At 37.3% G+C, this 22,584-nt stretch overlaps 1 protein-coding gene and 1 long non-coding RNA gene across 4 annotated transcripts in view; one reads left to right on the forward strand and one right to left on the reverse strand.

The window, feature by feature from the left end:
* The window catches only part of UNC13C (unc-13 homolog C), an 855,380-nt gene that overhangs the window by 781,173 nt on the left and 51,623 nt on the right, over positions 1-22,584 (forward strand). For all 3 annotated transcript variants that reach the window (XM_044925029.2, XM_044925027.2, XM_044925028.2), the window contains 2 exons: positions 4,256-4,336; positions 17,874-18,021. In XM_044925029.2, the coding sequence (XP_044780964.2) occupies positions 4,256-4,336; positions 17,874-18,021 (229 nt within the window). The remainder of the gene's footprint in view (positions 1-4,255; positions 4,337-17,873; positions 18,022-22,584) is intronic.
* Positions 1-22,584, reverse strand: part of LOC123464679 — a 419,653-nt gene that overhangs the window by 8,723 nt on the left and 388,346 nt on the right. The window lies entirely within an intron of this gene.

The raw sequence follows: 22,584 nt of genomic DNA on the forward strand, positions 1-22,584 counted from the left end.
AGATGCCATTGTCAAACTATTGTTTTGGATCTTGGATCTCTATCATTTTCTTGATCCCTCTTATTACCTCCCTGAGATTTCTATCCCCTCTTTTGAAAAATGGATTTATACAGCATTTAACTTTCTCATAGAAAACCTGGAAAAGTGAAACATCACAGTCCCTTATTACAAAAGAAATGGCCTTGGCAGTGTGTGTAGATCTGTGTGACATCAGGAAACAGATATTGCATCCCCTCCAGCTTCAGCTTCCTGAGTTGAATGCTTTATCAGCTATAACTGTTTCAGTTTCAAGTGATGGAAAGCCAGACTAACAAAAGCAAGGAAGGAATTTATAGCTCCATGAAATTTTACAGTTCTGGGCTAACTCTGGTTTCCATCACTGCTTGATTAGGAAGTCAAACAATGTTACAGAAGCCAGTTACTCTTTCAACTTTGTTCTTCCCTTGTTTGACTTACTGCCTTAACAATCCTCCTTTCCTGTTTGGAGGACAGTTCTCTGCTTATATCTAACATTTTTGAACTTGAAATTTTATAGAAAAGAACACCCACCTTGATTCAGGAAATTCTAGCAAAGTCCACAGGCACATCATCAGTGCTAATGCAATATTATCACCATTCCCAAGCCAACCACTGTGGCCTGGGGGATGACATACGCCACTGGGCTTAGTTCACATTCCCACACCTGAGCTGAGGGGTGCTGCCAACCCTGTTCAAATCTTATGAACACTAAGTGCGAGAGAGACTGGATCCTCGGTGGGCATATGTATGCTCCCTGGGAAAAATCAGAGTCTGCAGAAACCACAGCACTTATATCCCTTTAGTGGCCTCAAAATTTCTTCAATTCAGTGAATTCTCTTGATTATAATAAACTAAAAGCATATTATGAATAAAATGTCCTAAAAGCATTAATTCATTAAGACTGAAATAATCCGAAGGACTAAAAATAGAATCCTGTTGTTCATAGGTGATAGAAAAACAACTTAGTTTTAAAACATATTTTTTCTATTATTGTTCCTGGAGTTTTTAAAGTTATTGGTCCATTTAGTTATTATTATTTGAATTACTGAGCAATAAGTCTTCTATATTGTTATGTAAAAGATTAAGATTGTAGCCAAAATATAGAACTACCATTTTTTAATTGAAGTATAGTTGATTTACTATGTTGTGCTAATTTCTGCTGTATAGTAAAATGATTCAGTTTTACATATATATATATATACACTGTTTTTAAAATTCTTCACCATTAGTGTTTACCAGAAGATATTGAATAGATTTACTTGTGATATATAGTAGGACCTTATTGTTTATCCATTCTATATATAATGGTTTGAATGTGCTAACCCCAAACTCTCAATCCATCTTTCCTCTACCCACTTCCCCCTTGACAACCACAAGTCTGTTCTCTGTGCCTGTGAGTCTGTTTCTTTTGTAGATAGGTTCATTTATGCCATATTTTAAATTCTACATATAAGTGACATGTCATGGTCTTTGTCTTTCAGATTATTTCACTTAGTAGATAATATCTAAGTTTATCCATGTTGCTGCATTATGTACATGTACTACATCTTTTTAAAATTAAAAAAATTATACTGGAATATAGTTGATTTACAATGTTGTGTTAGTTTCAGGTGTACAGCAAAGTCATTCAGTTATACATATATCCATTATTTTTCAAATTCTTTTCCCATTTAGATTATTGAGTAGAGTTACCTGTGCTATATGGTAGGTCCCTATCAATTATCTTACTAATGTGTATATGAGAATCCCAGATTCAGTTTATCCATCCCTGTCATCTTTCCCCTTTGCTAACCATAAAAGTCTGTTTCTTCTGCCCATTTTTCAATTGGGTGGTTTGGGATTTTTTGTTGTTGAGTTGTATGAGCTGTTTGTATATTTTCGAAATTAAACTCTTCCCCGTTGCATCACTTGCAAATATTTTCTCCCATTCTGTAGGCTTTTTGTCAAACCTTGTACATTTGATTAGGCCCCATTTGTTGATTTTTGCTTTCATTTCTATTACCTCGGGAGAATGACCTAAGAAAACATTGGTCCAGTTTGTCAAAGAATATTGGCTATGTTCTCTTCTAGGCAGAACTGCAAATTTTATAAAACGGTTTTCCCATATTTTACTAGAATGTTGCTTCCAATGTTTTGTTTTCATTTCAAATCCTGGGTCTTTTCATTTTTTCATGTATTAGTTTGAAAGCAGATTGGATCCACAGGTAAAGTGTCATTTGAAATAATAGTATTAATGAGTAAATTCAGCAATCCTGTACAGAAATATTAACAAATGACTACCTTACTTAAAAGAACACAGAATCAAGGAACATAGAACCACGAAGGAAACTAATTTCTTTTCTGCTGTGACTATGATTTAGAATTAATTAGTTAAGCAGAATTTATTCAGATTTTTATATATTCTATATTACTTCATCCTCTGGAACTTTATAATGTAAGTATGCCCAACTTATTACTATTTTATGGGATCAGATTTATCTGGCATAACGTTTTTATGGACAGGCAATACAATATCAAAACCAGTTAGTAAAAATACATCTGGGACAATGAATTTCCTGCAAGCAAGCAGTAACACATTGACAGCCTTTTTCAGAGACTACCTTATTTGAATAAGTTGTTAATCATTTCTTATAAGAATTGTATTTTTCTGTAGTACCATTTATTATTTATTAGCATCTATTAAAAAATGTGACCACACCAAAAAGCCAGTCAAGATTGACAGAGCCAGAGAGATTTATTTACTTGCCTTCAAGCATTTCTCTCTATAATTTGGCAAAAATTTCCCATTATTCTTTGAGTCTCAATAGGTATTTAATATCTTTATTTTTAAAATATTAAATGGACTCATATGTTTGTGGTGAAATCCACACATCAGAGAAAGATTCAGTGAGATGCAGAAGTATAAACTGTGAATCTAGCATTATACCAAGTTTTGAACAATATTCAAGGGCATGTGATTCCATTCCAGCATATGGAATCATTTAAGATATTCTGAAGAAGTACAACTCAGTTACCAAAAACAGTGAGTGCCTAGCAGGTGATAATTGCCAAGACAGGCACTAAAAGTCGCAGAAGTGAGCAAAACATAGGGATTATCTTCAGAAAGTCATGGCACCTGCTAAATGACAGAGTAACATAAGGACTGGAATAGAAAGATGAGCCACTGGGTGTGACTGTACAATTTGTACGTTTCACAAAGTATCCCACAAAGGAAGTGAATGACAGCTGAATTGGGGTCCATGATCCACTTGCTGTGCCCCATAGAAAAAGAGGTACTTTTTATTGCTGAACAGACACTGATCCCTTGACCAAGCCATGCATTCTCAGAGCTATGTCCACCCATATTGACTTTCCTTCTGATTCACAGAGACACACTTATCTAAGTTAGAAATTAAGCTCCAGAGGACAAAAGTCTTTCTTTTATGAAACAATATATCTCAGTCACCTAGAACAGTACTGGCACATAGTAAGCACTCAGGAAATATTTGTTGAATGCTGTTGACTAGAATAGTGGATGCCCTGGGCAGATGGTTAGTAATTTAAAAATTTTTCTCCAGACAAGTTTTTCTTATTGTTGTCCTCAACTTTCTACCATCATTTCCCTAAATAACTTTAGATGAAGACAGAGTTCATAGTGAACAATGAGGAAAATTCATTATTATGGAAATCAGTTCTAAAATATTGATAACTGAATTTAAAATATTAAAAACCTCCAGAACTGAATTCAGTTAATTCTTTGGGAATTTTCCTGTTAATGACTGAGCATTAAGGGGATCCTAGAAAGTGAGTAAAGTGAAAGCATTAAACTTAGAGTAGATTTTATCAGTAATAATTGAATGAGGCTAAAATTTACCTCTTAAGTCCTTTCCAAGGTTGACCTTCTTCAATATGACAGAACAGAAAGCAGAGATTAATGTGGAAAAACTTGGACACACATTTTCCGGGATTATCTCCCCCCCCCCCCATAACATTAGTTTGCAGGTGAAAAATAAAGCCATATATGAATCAAAGCACTGCTTTTTAAGTTAACGTGTAGTATTTCTTCTTTGGGCAAAATGAATTTTTATTAAATATCTGACGAAATTGTCATTATCATCATCATCTAAATGTGTTCATATGAAAAAGTTATCTCAAATGGGAAATATCTGTATACAAGGATTATACAAATTTTGTTTGAAAACAGTTTTTAAACAAATGAACTGGTAATTTTATAAGAAATTGTTCACCTGTTTTCCAGGAGCACATGACTCGAGAGGATGCCAAGGGTCTGACACCAAGACAGTGTGGTATAATGGAGGTGGTCCTGGCTACCATCAAGGTAAGATTATAGAGTCCCTGGATATGTACCCTCAGAGAAGTGTACCCCCGATGCATGTCTGTAGAGCTGCACATCCATAGACATGGTAGACAGTTGTATACAGACATTCTGGGAGTGTGTCAGACTTAGCCCATACTATGTCATTATTATATCCATATTACTTTACCCTTAGAGTTGCTTTCTTTGTATACCTTTATAAAATGGGTAATAAATCTATGTTGTAACAGATGTTTTCAAAGAAAGACAGGTACCTCCAAAGTCCAGTTAAATATCAATAGACGCTTCAGGGGACTTAGAGTTAATGGAATTTCTGTTTGTGTTTTCAATGCTTGTTGAAATTGTTTTGGAAAATCAATTTTCTCTTCTCTCTTAGTAAAGATAATAATTTAGTTTTCTGCTGAAAACCCAAAGGCATTGCATTGTGTGCATCAATGTTTCATAGCTAAAGTTTGGCCTAAAAGTTATTGTAGTGTGGGTTAAATATAGGTAGATCTCAAAACATAACGTCAGAATTGTTTTCATATGATCCCTTACAGATGTATATACATACATTTTATATTTATATGTGAAAGTTTATTAAAAAGTGAAATATTAATCCATCTTCTAAATTTGGACTGTGTCCAATGTCTGAATGCTTCACAGGAGGAAGCACCTTTTATCAAGGAAGTGTAAGGAGTGTAGCAGAGACCTGTGAGCTACCAGAAGCCATTTTCCAAGCACAGAATAATCTCACTGGATAGAAACAGATATTACAACAGAAGTCATTAAAACAGAGTTCTATATGACACCCCACAGAGCTATTACCTCATGATTTTTGCAGTTTCAGCGTTTAATAAGAGAACATCTTTTGCTGCTTCAGTGGCAAAAACTGCAAAATAAAAGTTGTGAGGTGACAGAGATGGAGTTTCTAAAGATGTATCCAGAGTATGGGCTGGAAGTATATAAATATTGTGCAAAATCATTTTTAAAAATGGAAAACATGAAAGAAAGGAAAAATACAAAACCAGCTCTTTTTAAGAATAATTTTCAAAAATATGTGTAAGAAATGACTGGAATTATACCAGCACTCATGGCTACAGAGGAAAGTGCTAGTAGAAAAAAATAACTCTGGGGCACACACTAAACATGTAAAAAAATATGGTTATAGAATCAGAATTCAGCCCTTAATAGATTTTATTAGGTCAATGTATGACTCTAAGAGAACAAGAAAAATGTGTTCTGTGAAAATAGATAATGGCCTTCATTGTACTGACAGACCTGGCCCATGTCCCCTAACTCCAACTTTTCTCTAGTTCTTCTTGATGGGGACAGATGACCACCTCCTACAAGACTAGTTCTGCCCAAACAAATCCCTCTGGTCTACATGTTGACATCTCAACTATACTGTCTTCCTGCCCAGGTCATTGGTGATAATACTTTAGTTCAGCCTCAGTGACCAGACACTTGCCTTGCCCTTTTAAAAAAAGACTACTGCCTGGTATCTTGGAGAAGGAAATGGCAACCCACTCCAGAGTTCTTGCCTGGAGAATCCCAGGGACGGGGGAGCCTGGTGGGCTGCCGTCTATGGGGTTGCACAGAGTCGGACACAACTGAAGTGACTTAGCAGCAGCAGCCTGGTATCTAAGATCCAGTAAGTGTGTCCATGTCATCATCTTGTTTCCCAGGACTGGAGTGTGACCTTAGTCCTTCAGAACCTCAGAACCTGAGGTCAGGTCTTCAGTCTCACTACTTCCCAACTTCCTCTGGGGTCTCCATACTACACCCACTTTACCTGCTTTGAGAGCCTTTTATTACTGTCCTCTGCCCCTCTGCCAAGAAGGAGAGTCACCTAATATTTCTTCCAATGGCCCTGAAGACAGTTTGCCAAAGCTGGGCTCCCTTTTATCTTTTCTGATTCTGAGATTTACCCTGATTATACTACAAGGCACTGCTTCTAATGGTGACTACAAAGGAATTCAAGAGAAAGAGGAATACTACTTAAAAGAATTGTAGTCTAGAGCTAGTGATTCAGTATCTGCTGGGGGCTCAGCAAAGGGAATACTGTCAGGTGGAGACTTCCTGGGAAAGACGTTCTTATACTGAAGGAGTAGACACTATCCGGGCTAATTCCCAAAGGCTGCCAACAACATGATCCTTAATTCTTCTTTAAGTGAATTTAAGCAAATAAGCTGAACATGAGAAAGTTAAATTGAAGGAAGAGGATGCTATGGAGTTTGTAGACAGTAGCTGAAATAGTATTGTGCATTCTTTCAGTCATCTTTCACATACATACATCCTCTCACCTGATCCTTAGAAACATCCTGGGTGTTAGGTACACCAAGAATGATCATTCACATTTTACAGATGAAAAAGCAGATTTAAATTGTTTGCCTAAGTCCAGAGTCACTTGTAATTGGCAGAGTTGAGAAAAGATCCAAACTCTAAAATCAGTGCCCTTGCTTCTACATCTTATTTCACTAAATGTTAACAAGGTGTAGGAAAAGGCAGCAAGCCAAAATGGGTAATATCCCTACAGATAGATTAGTTCTTTCTAAATTAAAATACCATGTTTCAGTTATTTAGATTATTTTCTAATGATTTAAAATAATATGAACTCATTCAACCTCTACACAGGTACTGATGAAAATATTAACTTAAATACTAATGACTGGGTTATTTTGGCATACCAGTCACAGGTAGTTTCAACTATAAGTCAAAAGTATAGGACATGGCACAAGAAATAGTTACCATGAGCTGCTGCAGCTAGCATGGTTGGCCTTGGAGGCGTTACATTTACCTGCCAACACTGAGCCAAGTCAACAGCTCTGAAACAGCCAACAGCTTAATCAGCATGTGCAAGATGCTGCAGAGGCCAGTGCAGAAACCCTACTTAAAGCTGAGCTTTGGAGTCTCAAACTCATATCTCAGGAAGATTCAGGACTTACAAGAGAGTCCCTGAAATGTGGGTTTCTTTCCAAGAAAAAAAGAAGAGCTTTTTCCGCCAGCATGTACTCGTGACTGTATCATGAATCTCAAGACTTAATTTTTTTTTTTAACTTTGAACCATGCTCTAGTTATTTTCTGATGAAGTTCAAAAAACATAGGGGAAGAAAACTGGCTGGTTGTATTTTTTCCAATGTTCTAAATTACCCTGGAACACTTGTATGTGGCAAATGTCTGACATCATGCCATGGAACACAGAGGTTTCACTAAAAATAATGGAAACAACCTAAATGTCCTCAGCAGAGGAAAGGATAAAGAAGATTTAGTACAAATATATAATTACTCTCATAAAATCATAAAAGGAACAAAATTGGGTCATTTGTAGAGATGTAGATGGACCTGGAGACTATCACACAGAGTGAAATACGTCACTAAGAGAAAAATAAGTACCATGTATTAACACAAATGTATGGAATCTGAAAAAATCAGCAGAGACACAGAGGTAGAGAATAAACATATGGATACCAAGTGAGAAAGAGAGGGTGGGATGAATTAGGAGATTGGGATTGACATATATATATATATATATATACACACACACACATTTACACTATTGATAACACATGCAAAATAGATAACTGAAAACCTACTAAATAGCACAGGGAATTCTACTCAGTGCTATGTGGTGACCTAAATGGGAAGGAAATCCAAAAAAGAGGGGATGTATATGTATATGTCCACTTTGATGGACAGTAGAAACTTACACAACATTGTAAAGCAGTCCAATAAAAAATGAAAATAAACACATGCATTAGGGCCCTCTAGAAATCTGCATTTTTTGGTGTTCAGGGGAGAATGTGGACTAACTATGGATATCTATTCAAATACAGCCTTGAAAAATCCTAGATAACACCATTTCTGATAGTCAGGATTCCAGACAAATAACAGGGCATGGAATATTATGCCTCTCAGGCTCTTACCTGACCAAATCCTACACAATCCTGGTATCCATTATTCAAGAGTCAGTTTTGGTGGCTGTTTCTTACTTAGCATGTTGTCTTAAGTATAGTTTTTGCATTATTTAAACTTCAGGTGCTCATGGGAGGAACAAAACAACCTATCTAGTTTGGAGTACTGCAATTCAGAAATCATTATTTGAGAGCTTACTGTGTAGAACAAAGATGATAAGCAGTAAAGAGGTGACTGAAAATTAAAGAGATCTTGCTCTTAGGAACAGAAACATCCACAATCCATAAAATATGAGAGTTACTGACAAAGTACTGGGAAGTGCAGAGAGGATGATGAATTCTCTGTGAGTGGCTAGAGGAAAGCTTCCTGGTGAAGGAGGTTTCAGATCATTAAATGGGAAAGCAAGGCGGAAAGTCATCACAGGCTTAGAGAAAAGCTTGAGTGAAATGTGACTGAGGTATGGGGTAGCCTAAAAACTTCAAATAGGCTAATGTAGAAGGATATCAAGATTGGTTAAGAAATAAAGGGAATATATAGAATAGAAGAGACACATTGACTTGGACCCAAAGTGGTGAAGCATAAACACCAAGAATCTGAACTTCAGTTTGTTGGCAAAAGGGAGGAAGTAGCATATTATGATCCAATATATTACAGAGGACTCCTATTATCTTAAAAAATAATTTCTTTAGCTATCAAGTAAGTATTTAAAGTAACCTCAGTTGTTAAAAACAGGTGATGATTATATCTAAATTTGCAAAACAGATCATCTGCATGAATTTTCCAGAAGTCTGATACTGGTATTGGAAGGAAAGAGAGCGATGATGGGAAATTTCTACCAAAATAGTACATGTAACCAAAGAAGTAAAATCTCCCAGCAGACTTGTAAAGAAATATTAGCATATTTCCATGAGCCAGTAAATATAGTGTGTGAAAGATCTTCAAATATCTGGCAAATATGAAGAATTAGAAGAATTTAGCATTTTTTATTGGGATTATAAAAGGGATGGCTTGTTAACCACGCAGACAGTATCCTGATGTTTTAGTTAGTAGTTCTATTTTTTTTTTTTTCCCTCACAAATCACATTAAGGTCTGAAATGTTCTACTTTTTCTTTTTTTTTTTTTTTGTACTCATGAAGAATACAAGAAATACAAATATCTCTGTTTATTTTTTAAGATAAAGAAAATGATACCTCATACAAAGCTCTTTCAAGCCCCTCATCACTCACCCATATATTAGTAAGCAATGTATTCCTTTATGAGGGTGGGAAATCTTCACAAACATCAGAAAGTGGATATAAATGTAAAGAAAATATCTGGAACTACATGAGAAACACCACCGATAGAGTATCAGAATAGTGGGTGACATTTCTGCTTTATTGACTATGCCAAAGCCTTTGACTATGTGGATCACCACAAACTGTGGAAAATTCTGAAAGAGATGGGAATACCAGATCACCTGACATACCTCTTGAGAAACCTGTATACAGGTCAGGAAGCAACAGTTAGAACTGGACATGGAACAACAGACTGGTTCCAAATAGAAAAAGAAGTACGTCAAGGCTGTATATTGTCACCCTGCTTATTTAACTTATATGCAGAGTACATCATGAGAAACGCTGGGCTGGAGGAAGCACAAGCTTGAATGAAGATTGCCGGGAAAAATATCAATAACCTCAGATATGCGGATGACACCACCCTTATGGCAGAAAGTGAAGAGGAAATAAAAAGCCTCTTGAGGAAAGTGAAAGAGGAGAGTGAAAAAGCTGGCTTAAAGCTCAACATTCAGAAAACTAAGATCATGGCATCCGGTCCTATCACTTCATGGCAAATAGATGGGGAAACAGTGGCTGACTTTATTTTTCTGGGCTCCAAGATCACTGCAGATGATGATTGCAGCCATGAAATTAAAAGATGCTTACTCCTTGGAAGGAAAGTTGTGACCAACCTAGACAGTATATTAAAAAGCAGGGACATTACTTTGTTAACAAAGGTCCGTCTAGTCAAGGCTATGGTTTTTCCAATGGTCATGTATGGATGTGAGAGTTGGACTATAAAGAAAGCTGAGCACCAAAGAATTAATGCTTTTGAACTGTGGTGTTGGAGAAGACTCTTGAGAGTCCCTTGGACTGCAAGGAGATCCAACCAGTCCATTCCGAAGGAGATCAGTCCTGGATGTTCATTGGAAGGACTGATGTTGAAGCTGAAACTCCAATACTTAGGCCACCTGATGTGAAGAGCTGACTCATTTGAAAAAACCCTGATGCTGGGAGGGATTGAGGGCAGGAGGAGAAGGGGACTACAGAGGATGAGATGGCATCACTGACTCAATGGACATGGGTTTGGGTGGACTCCATGGGTTGGTGATGTACAGGGAGGCCTGGCGTGCTGCGGTTCCTGGAGTCGCAAAGAGTCGGACATGACTGAGAGATTGAACTGAACTCAAGAGAGGAAGACTAGAGTATACAAGTTACTGTCCTCTCTTGTGGGAGTACTATTAGGACTTAAGAATGTATTGTCAAAAAACAAAATGAGTTATGACATATAAAATAATGAAAACAGTTACTATTGTATAGAAAACTCTTCATAAATATAACCATCATACTACCTGTGTGCATGGGTGCTCAGTCACATCTGACTTTGCGATCCTGTAGCCTTCCAGGCTCCTCTGTCCAGGGATTCTCCAGGCAAGAATAATGCAGTGGGTTGCCATTTCCTCCTCCAGGGGATCTTTCTGACCCAGGAATCAAACTTGCATCTCCTTTTGCCTGAGAATTTGTTATTTTGAAGGAGCTTCTTTCCACTGGTAAACCCAAGACCCCACATATTCTAGTACAACTAGATTTTTTTTTTTGTTTTCCTCCTTTCCTAATAAACTGCTCATTCTCTCTCAATGATGCTATTAAATCTGAATCTTTGCCCCAAGTAACAGTCCAAGTCCTGTCCTCCATGCTTTTGGTTTCCTGTGCACAGCATTTTCACACTACAGAGGCACAAAACCCCTAAGATTTCTGGTACTTTCTGAGACTCCCCTCTAGGAAGCAGTGCTGTTCTCTTTCTGCAGGAGTTTCTAGATTAAAAGGCAGGGAAGACCCGTTGAAAATTAAGTAATGATATGTGTCAACTTACAAAAAAAAATCATGTCAGAGATGGAATAGGGTGATACAGATGCTACAGGGCTTGAGGAGGGGACACATATAAAAGTGGGAAGGATTTAGGGGAGTTAGCAACTACCATGAACTCCAGAAATCAGGGAAATATGAAAGATCACAAAGGACAGATGACAGTTCACTGGCTGGAAAAGAAAGATAATAGTTTTCTTTGGAGAAGACTTAAACATATTCAGGGAGAAAGAATTTGACCGTGAAAAATCACAAGACCAGAAGGCTGGGAGTCAATGATTAGACCACTCAATGGACTGGACTGGATTTAACTGGAAATTTGCATAGTGAAGCAGTGTAACATTGAGGTTATGGGAAATGTTGGGGTTGCAAGTAGGTATTGAAAATATTAATACATGGCATGCTAAAAGTACCATTTCAGCAATGGAAATCTTACAGGAATGTGCAGAATGGATTGACTAGTTCAAGACTGTAGTCACAGAGATCAGTTATGGTTATTTAATGCATAAGATGATAAGGACTATCACAAAGATGGTGATCTTAGGAGTATAAAGTGAAAGATGGCTATGAGTGACACAGAAAGGCCCAGTCATTGGAACTTGGCAACTAAAAAAATGGGGCAGGAATGATGGAGGAGCCAGGGTGACTCAGAGTTTTAGCCAAGTGGTTGAGAAGCTTGGTCCCAAAGAGAAAAATGGCAAATCAGTCAGGAGGGTCATTTTCGTCTTTCCACCTAGAATCTGGGGAATTATTCTCACAATAAAGCTTATGTTATAAGTAGAAAGAACTCTATAGTTCACAAAAATCTTCCAGACAGAGTAATTAATTTCATCTTTACGACACCATAGTCAGGCAAGATGGCTGTTTTTGTTCCCATTCTACAGAGGAGTTAACCAGTGCTCTGTGAGGTTAAATAACCTATGCAAATCACACTGCACAGAGGAAAGACAGTGTTTTCTAGCACATTTTAGAGTAAAGAACAGGTCAAAGACGTGAAAAGGATTCTAACATTTGAAACTGATAACAGAAACTGACATGGCCCTTTTCCTGCTCACATAGAAACATGTTACCTACGGTGTTGTTGGTCAACTGTGCTGTTCTGCACTGTGCTTAGCCCCTCAGTTGTGTCCAACTCTTGTGACCCTATGGACTGAAACCTGCCAGGCTCCTCGGTGCATGGGGATTCTTCAGGCAAGAATACTGGAGTAGGTTGCCATGCACTCCTCCAGGAGATCTTCCCAAACCAGGGATTGAACCCAGGACTGCCACATTAGAGGCAGATTCTTTACCATCTGAGCCACTGGGAAGCCCAAGAATACTGGAGTGGGTATCCTATCCCTTCTCCAGGGGATCTTCCCGACCCAGGAATCAAACCAGAGTCTCCAGTGTTGCAGGCTGATTCTTTACCAGCTGACCTACCAGGGGAGCCCTCTGGTTAACTGACCATCCCTTAATAATGGCTATTAAGGCTAATAATGGGACCTTACTAATTCACATGTAGCAGCTTCAGGTTTTAAGATACACTTATTATAAAATGTTTTCTTTATATCAAACCAGTATGTGCTTCCACAGTGCTTCTAATTATGAATTGGTTCTCCTTCTACCCTTTAAAACTACTATAAAATAGTTCCGTTTCCTTTTCTATGTCTTCCCCTTTTCAATGCTTTTCAGACATTAAAGAAAACTATCATGCTGCCCCAAGTTATCTGCAGCTGTTTATTGAATAACATGCCTTCTAGAGCTTACAAAGTTCTGGTCATCTACCTTGAGGCGATTTCCATTTTATATTTCTCATAAAATGGTGATGCCAAGGAACCACCCTCATATTCCAGATATGTTCTAATCAGCAGAGAATGCTGTTGCTCTATCACACCCTTTGTCTTGACCTATCTGTGATATTAATACGTGATCAGATTTCATTAGCTCTGATCGCTGCCTCATCAATTAATAAATCATATTAAATTTGAGCACGAGTAAAGCTTTAAAAATTTTACTGATGTTAAGCCATGTCACCCCCATTCTTTACTTTGCAATAAAAATTTTATTGGGAATACAGACCTTTTCCTTTTCTCCTTGTCATCAGGTTGGCATTTGCATAACCATAGAAATCATTTCCTTTTCTCTGTGAATGAGGAGCCCATGGCATGTGTTATTTATCTGTGTTCACTGAACCACTGAACAGAGGCTTTCGTGCTTAGCTTCCTGCAACTTGTTTTCTCTCCTAACATTGCTACCTTCTAGCCTGAGTTTGTCTTACAACATCTTCTATTATACAATGCACTTAAAAGACAAAGGCATCGTTTCTGCCCTTACAAATCATCTACTGTTCACTTACTGTCCTGCTAAAGCTTTTACTGAATGACTCAAAATGCTCCATGGCTCAAAAGGAACAAATCAGCTCTGGATCATAACCTGAAACTCTACAGAGACCCTCAGGCTTTACTCAGGAACAAGCTCATACCTTATTTATGTTTTCACCACATGATTAGTTCCCGATGTACCGAAGGCCTACAAAATAATGCCTTTTTAATGAAAACATGTCTTCCTATAAAGTTATTAGAGAGTTTCAAGACAAATACTGTACATAGTTTATGCTCTTATAGCCTAAATCTAGTTCAGCATGTACATAAAGTCTTCTAGGCCCTCAAAAATACCTCAATTAAATTAAGTCCAGTTACATTCTTCTATCTTAGAGTTTCCTAAACAATATTCCATGGAACACTTGCATGTCCCTGAGAGTTAGTAGATGTCCTGTGTGATAGGTGTCCTATAGCCTAATAATTTTAAGAACAGGTATGTTAGTGAAAGGTCAAACAGTTTTCCCTACCACCGTGAATCACACAGCCTTTAATGTATTAAAAAGCATTGTGAATCTTTAAGAGTATACGAAATCTCTTAACTTCTCTAGGCTTTCCACTTCCTAAAGGCAACTTGTAACTTTGAGGAAGCACAAGGTTAGTAATGACAATAGACTGACAATAGTAGAACAGTACATTTTAAACTACACCAAAGAGACATGGGAACTACAACTGCAGGTTCCCCCACTATAGGAAAGGAGAGCATTCCTATGAAACCTTTTATTAGCTGAAATGACACAGGCAAGAAGCAATTACCTTAGGACTCATTCTGCTCAGGGATGCACAAAATAAATCGAGATCAAGCACAAATACAGTCCAAAATCATGGCAGCTTGATGCTCAGATGCTGGGTGTAATTCCTGGGTTAGGTGCTGGGTGGTACCACTCTCGCGACTCAGGGTATACACTGCCTCTGTAAGAGCTCACTGCTGTTTTAACATCTCTTTTTTCACAAAAGTGAAAATCATTTTTACGTCTTTTTTGGTTAGTGAAAACTGTACTAATGTAGGTCATCTACAAAAGTGAAATGACATAAAGCCAATTTTCAAAGAATGGGGAATACCTGTACTTCACTTCTTCTCAAGCAGTTCCTCAGTTACCTAGTGGGATTTTCCCCTTTCTTTAGTCCATCGTGGTAAATTATCTGGTGGCTGCCGAAGTGGAAAATGGCAGTGCTAATAAACAACACACCATAGGTGTCACCTCTTTGAAAGTCTTTACTGATTCCTTCAGCAACAGCATTATTTCCCAGTCCTATTGTCTGTCTTTTTAAATTCTCTTTATTACACCTCCAACGTATCATTGGAGTCATTCACTGACAATAACATTTCCTACTTGATCAGAGTCCCTTTGGGAACAATCTCTAGGCCTCTTTTGCTTCATATCCTTGGTGTAAGTTCTGGTTCTCAACACAGATTTAGTAAATATTTGTAAAGGGAGAAGAGGAAGAGAGAACGGCCAGAAAAGTCACCCCATCACCGATGTTCTTTAGGGTAAGCCACAGGTGATGGCCCTTCCTCACAAATTAGACAGTAGTCTATATTAAGGTTGTCACCATGCTACTTTACATACACTGCAAAAGATCATTTGTTTTAAAAGAGTATATGATCACTGAAGAAATCAAAGAGAAAATATTTTTTAAAATGCCTAGAGACAAAATGACATTTACTTTGCTATACAGCAGAAACTAGCAACATTGTAAATCAACTATACTCCAATAAAAATTAATTTAAAAAATAAGAGTATAACTGTGACATTCATGCAGTTATAAAACTTGTCAAACTATTATTTAACTCATCAACTAATGAGACAACCAGTAAGATCTTACAATTGGCTCATAGAAGAATTACAAGAGCTTCACATAAAGACAAGCAATGAGGAAAGCTGAAATAAATTTGAATAGAGGCAAAACAGATCTGTCCACAAAACGGTGATCAGTTGCATCCCACCAGAAATAAATAATTTGCATCTCTTTGGACAGGAGTCATATGCATTATTATCCATTTTCTACAATTTACAGAGTTTTACATAGCCCAGGTGGCCCTAGTGGTAATGAGTCCAAGGCAAGAGATACAAGAGACTCAGGGGCAATCCTTCGGTCAGGAAGATCCCCTGGAGGAGGAAATGGCAATCCACTCCAGTACTCTTGCCTGGAAAATTCCATGGACAGAGGAGCCTGGCAGGCTACAGTCCATGGGGCTGCGGAGAGTCAGACACGACTGAGCAACTGAGCACACACACATGGCTCCAAGACAGTGAAAAGTGAAGATAACTCAGATAGGTATCATAGATGGGGCACTCATTAAACATTTTTGCCCATTTCAAAGTTTTTCACAATTTTTTCTGACAACTGCATATAGTCCCAAGAGATCATGAAACATCATCTTAGTTGCTGCTCATTACTCTTCCTGTACTTTACTAACTTAAGCCTCCAGCACTTATGCTCAGGTATGATAAGATTGGAGCTTGTCTGGGAAACAATGAGTGGGAGAATGCTTTCCCCTCCTGAGAAGCCACCAAGTCCTGGTTCAGTCTATCCCGCAGCTCTTTGTAAGTAGAGTGTGTTATTTCATCTGATGCTTCCCTGGTTCATTACGTAAACAGAGCTCCAGAGCTCACCCCACCACTCCTCCAGGAAAAGCAGTCAATTCCAGGCAAAACTCCCCTCTTAATACATTCATTAACACTTTTCCACTCAAGTATCATATCACACTTCCTGAAGAAAGGAATTCTGATATCTTTTCATCCCCCAAAGTACCTGAAACAATTCTGGACTCTAACTCTGCAATAAATGCTTTCTATATGTCACAATATCTAATATTTATATAAGATCAAGGTATAGAAAATGTTTAAATATTATATCTTTGTCATCCCTTCAAAAATAAGAAAAGGCTTTCCTCATTTTTCTCTGCCTCCTCTTCATAATCATTGGTGGATTTAGGTTAAATTTGTGTTTTCACAGTGCACTGAATGGGATTGTAAGTGACCATGGGTTTTTCCTTTTGAGGAAGGAGTTTGTGATTGTAGAACACTTTCTTCAATTTATATCCCCATTGCCTACTTTCTCAGGCCTGTGCCCTGAATTTTCTCTATATATAGTCTCTAAAATTACAACCAAATGCCTGCAAATGCTCAGAATATGTTTCTGCAGAGGGAAGAAAACTGAAGTAATTTTGAATTTTCAGTTGACATGTTTTACCTTGGAAATCTTTGAGTAGGCTAGACCAATGACACACAGGAGAGTGTATCAGAATCGTTTGTTGAGCTTTTTCAAAACATGCCATCCTGTGAGAGTCCTGGATCCTAGTGAGCTGGGTTGCAGTGTAGGTGAAGTTTAGCATTAGTACAGGGAAAGACAGACCCATTTATCTAACCTTAACAAAATACAATAAACATGTTATCTATAAATTGCTGGGAAATAACATCCTTAGCTCTATCATATATCTTGAGATAGATAGTCTGCCCTCTGAAGTGAAGTCTGTGCTTAATACTTGCAACATTAGAAACTCTGACATCCCTCAATGACCATATTTATTGTCAAATATATATCTTCTCTATTATTTAACCTATAAATATGGTGATGTTTTGAGTTGTTGGATGTCTGTAGCAAAGAAAAATAAGAAGAAAGAAACTGTTTTATTACATTTCTCAGACACAGTTTAGGGGACGTTGGTTTTCTAAGGACCACTCTGCATCCTCAGGGTGGCCTATGTGTGTGTACCACTGTCTGATTAGATCACAGGGAAGGTGGGAGCAGTGGGCATTTGCCCTAGAATTGCAAGTCAGTATCTGGAAAACATGTAACCAGAAGATACTTTATTTGTGAAATCTGACAAACCTGGATATTTTTCTCATGCTCTGGAAACAGAAGTCAACAATCGAGTTGACACATTATCTTAAACCTAGCATTCTGTAAGCATCCAGCCTCTGCATCTTCATGAGCCCATTTAACTAAAGGTTTAAATGAGAGCAACACTTGAGATACTAAGGTAACCTGAACCACATGGCAATGACTTGGTCATGGCCATATGGTACTGTGTCTTTGTATCTGTCTTATGTTAATCATACTGTATCATTCCATCTGGACCTCATGATTATGGCCATAAAATCCCTCATCTAATACTTTTTTTCTTAATGCCTCTGCTTACATTGTTTTTCTTTTCTTTTTAGCAATACTTTCATGCAGGAGGAAATGGCCTGAAAAAGAATTTCTTGGAGAAAAGCCCAGATCTTCAGTCTCTGAGATATGCTCTCAGTCTTTATACCCAAACGACTGATGCCTTGATAAAGAAATTCATAGACACCCAAACCTCACAGAGTAAGTAACACATTGGACATGAACAGAGGTAAACTGAATACAACTCAACTTCAACATAGAAATCACTATAAATAATATCTGTAATTTGACCATAATAAATTAAAGCATCAATAAGAATGGATGATTATGATTTGTAAAAAAAATATTCAATTTTTAGAAACTTATTTTATAAATAATGTGAATAATACTGAGATATGCTTAATACTAAAATTGTATGGAATAGTTAACCTTTGCTGTTGATTTTAATTTCATAAAATTTAGTAAACCCTAGTTGTGAATAACCATAACTATGATATTCTCAAATTAGTACAAAATAATCAGTGTTTATTGGTCTCAGTAACTTCTAAAGTACAATAATAATTCCTCAGATCCTAACTTCAAATGAAAATAATCTCCTGCTCTTGGGTTTTCAGGAGGGAAATCTCATTTACTCTTAATTTTATAGAAGAAAACTCTAAGTCTTTGAAAAGAGCCAAGTTTGTTAGTGGAAACTCAGATCTATTTCATATGTCAAAGTTCCCACCTCATAAGCTTCTAGGATATTACTGTTAAACAACCTTCTTTCAAGTTGCTTTGTGATTTATTATATTTTGGTAATTACATGCATTTAAAATCTGGCATTTCTGAGTGATTACTGAAAATGTCACTCTAAGTAAAAAAAAAAAAAAATCAAATGCAGGCTCAAATTGTAGAACATAATAAATTGCACCCAACTATAATCAAAATAAGGAGGAGGACACAACTTCTTTTATGAGAGATCCTTCCAAAGGAAGCACACTGATTTTTTTTTTCCTTGATAAAAACCCTTCAGACTTATCTATGTTTCATCATGGATATTTTCACTTTTCTAACTACATTTGAAGATAATACCAAGGTAGGTTCTAGGTAGCTGCTTGACCTATCTAATACTTTGTGCTTTCTGACATTGTCCAATAAATGCTACAAACACTCCTTTTAATGCAATCTTCAAACCCAGATTATGTCTTAGGATGGTTCCAAAAAGGAGAAGAGAGTTGAGTGTAAGGCCTTGTCAAGAAATACATTACTCCTTGAATCATGATCTCTCAAGGTTTTCTAAACTATAAATACGAATGCAATTCTAACATAACTCATCATAATAGTGGTGTTGCTTTATTCTCAAGAGAATGTGAGTGTTTAAAAACTTAGCTTTGCTTTCGTAGGTATACATTATGTGTATATACATACAACCCATGTTTCAGCATAGATGTCAAACCAAGAAACACATGAATTTCAACTTTGGTGTATGGAATTTGGTACACGTGTTTGTTCTGTATGAATTGTATGGCAACATTAAAAATATATGGGGAGTGGGGGAATAAGAGGATTCATTATCCCAATAATCCCTAACTATATTAATTATTTTAGTCTTGGTCTTTTTCTTTTTTACTTCCCTTTTCTGGCTTTTTTTAAGAAATGCAGTTTTTTCTGCATAATTGAAATTGGTAAGTTTTAGATATGAAATGACTTTGCCTTTTCTCTGATAGTTACCTTCAAGCATGCTCTGTGGAAACTATTCCCATCTCCTTCTCCGTCCCTCCCTTGGCATCCCTCCAGCTGGTCCTAGCCCACCATGATCAGATCCACAGGACCTGAGGTGTCAGGGGAGTTTGATGTGCCCTCTGCTCCCCTTCCCCATCATCTTCTAGATACCTCTTGCTTCAGGGTATTGGGGGCAGAAATTGAAGGGGACGGGGAGGTATCTTTAAAGTCCCCCTACAGTTGAACCCATATGCTGACTTTCCCAGGGGCCCAGTGCTAGGGAACCTCCTATCTGTTGAACTTCATGATGAATGCAGTCTGCCCCAGGTCCCTATAGGGACCCCTCAGTTGCCGCCTCCTGCAGCACATGCTACGGCTTCTTGCTCCTTGAATATCTTCTTCTAGGGTCCAGCCCTCTGTAATGAGGTCCCAGCAAGAAGACTGATGACCAGCTTCTTTCCATAGGGCCCAGTGGAGCTCATATATTCTTTCCACATTTTAGATGATCATGAGGACTTCCTCACTGTCACCTGCCATCCCTCTATAGCTCTCCTCTCTACCTGCTCAGATAGTTGTTTATACTTTTAAATTGGAGGAGAAGGGGAAGGAAGAAATACTGCTGCCTAATATAGCACAACCCTTGTTCAATCAAAAATGGGGCAAGCCAGCCTCACCAATTAATGGATGCAGTGTTTCTGAGTTTCTATTCATCTTTTATTCTAATTCTATCACAATCCTATCTCAATACTCATTACCACAGACTGAATAATAAAGTGAGCAACAATACCATATCCTTCATAAAATATGGAAAGGAGAGATAAGAGGGAAATTCACTGAATATTAGAATTCTTTATAACACAACCAAAAATAGAACATATTAAAGGACACAATCTCCATTTTCTGTAACAGACCCTAAATGACCTCCAAATGCCTGGGGCCAGTCCATGTTTTCTTTGTCTTCTAAAGAACCTCAGCGTCCTCAGGTTCTTTAAATGACAAACATGGAAAAGTTGACTTCTCAAGAGTCTTATTTAAATGGACTGGTCTACTGTTCTATGAATGCTTGACCTGGGCTGTAAGAAGAGAGGAACGTGGGTGCCACTCTTATATCCCTGCAGATGAGTATTTACAATTATAGTAGGATCAATTCTCCCCCTTTTTGTATTTCTTATCCTAGTACAAGGAAGAGTCCAAAATGATCAGATGAGGTCTCAGTTTCCAGTTTAAATACAATTGCAATTATCCAAATAATTTTCTAGGATTTGGCACAGTATCAAATACCCATGAAGATTTATTATATTTAATTTTTGCCAATCTTATATTTTGTTAATACAATTTAGAAAGACCACGCTGGTATTATGGTGTCTTTCAAATATAAAATATGAAATGGGAGCTAATGCTACACACTGAGAACCCCTTCCACCCTCTGCCCGAGGCACCCCATCCAGGGTAAGCTAGGGTGTCAGACAGTTAGTATCCCAGGAAGCAGCCCTTGGCCAATGGAGGATAGGCAGTTGGCAGATAAGAAAACAAATAAAACTTTAGCTTCCTCAGTTGGGAAAACTCTAACATGAGTTCTACACAAACTCCAGAATTCCCCTGTGATGTGAAGCTCCATCCTCTCTGAGAGGACGCCTTCCCAGGTATATCCTTTACCGTGGAATGCTTGTCTCAGCTTTCACTCCCGGGGAACCCAAATCCAGGTCACACTACTAGAAAGTAGGGAGCCAGGTTCCAGTTCAGCTATTCTAGATCTGTATCCTGTGCTCTTAACCACCATGCCTGCATCTTCTTGATAATAATTAAATTGTAAAATACCCTGAATGAATCTTTCCCCTCTACTTGAACTTTTTCTCTTACAAATTCGCAAATTAGGAATACAGAACTAATTAGAGAAACAACTTATAACACAGTGAACATTATTTGAAAAATATTTTACATTATGATTGATAAAATGCAAACTGATTTTTTGTCTCCTTAATTTCTAACTCATACATGTGCAAGTATTAAGGAATTATCATTCAAGTGTTAATCAACATGCTGTGTAAAAGAAATTAGAATCCTTTAGAAATTTAACTGTGCTTTTTAAAGTATCCATATTTTGTTCTCATATTCTCATAAACTCTTCCCTTAGTCCATTTTCTTCTTTCCTTTTCTTTTGTTAAAATGTTCTTTTGCATCTCTTTCTCCTTTCTGCATTATCCTTGTCTGTGTTAGAAAATTAATTGTAACATTAAATATAAGGAAAAATGAATAATTAATTGGGTTATATTTTTCACTGTCTTCAGAGTGAAGATATACTTTCCTTTGAAAATATTTTTAATTCAGCTTTTACATAAATGGGTTTGTGGCATAGAAAAACACTCTATATCTTGCTCACCTATTCTTTATTTTTTTTTTTAATTTTATTTTTAAACTTAACATAACTGTATTAGATTTGCCAAATATCAAAATGAATCCGCCACAGGTATACATGTGTTCCCCATCCTGAACCCTCCTCCCTCCTCCCTCCCCATTCCATCCCTCTGGGTCGTCCCAGTGCACCAGCCCCAAGCATCCAGTATCGTGCATCGAACCTGGACTGGCAACTCATTTCATACATGATATTTTACATGTTTCAATGCCATTCTCCCAAATCTTCCCACCCTCTCCCTCTCCCACAGAGTCCATAAGACTGTTCTATACATCAGTGTCTCTTTTGCTGTCTTGTACACAGGGTTATTGTTACCATCTTTCTAAATTCCATATATATGCGTTAGTATACTGTATTGGTGTTTTTCTTTCTGGCTTACTTCACTCTGTATAATAGGCTCCAGTTTCCTCCACCTCATTAGAACTGATTCAAATGTATTCTTTTTAATGGCTGAATAATTTTCTCTTTTTCAATTCTCTCTGTTTTCACCTTCTCTTCCTCTTTCTTTGATCTCTTTTTAGAATAGATTTAGATGTCCTCTTTTTCCAGTAATAATAATAAGAAAAAATGACAAGGGGTAGAGTTTCATTAGAAATTTATGAGCCAAAGAGTCCATTTCCAAATTTGGAAAAACACTCATCTTTCTGTTC

This window comes from Bubalus bubalis, chromosome 11 (genome assembly GCF_019923935.1).
Source record: "Bubalus bubalis isolate 160015118507 breed Murrah chromosome 11, NDDB_SH_1, whole genome shotgun sequence".
NCBI lineage: Eukaryota > Metazoa > Chordata > Mammalia > Artiodactyla > Bovidae > Bubalus > Bubalus bubalis.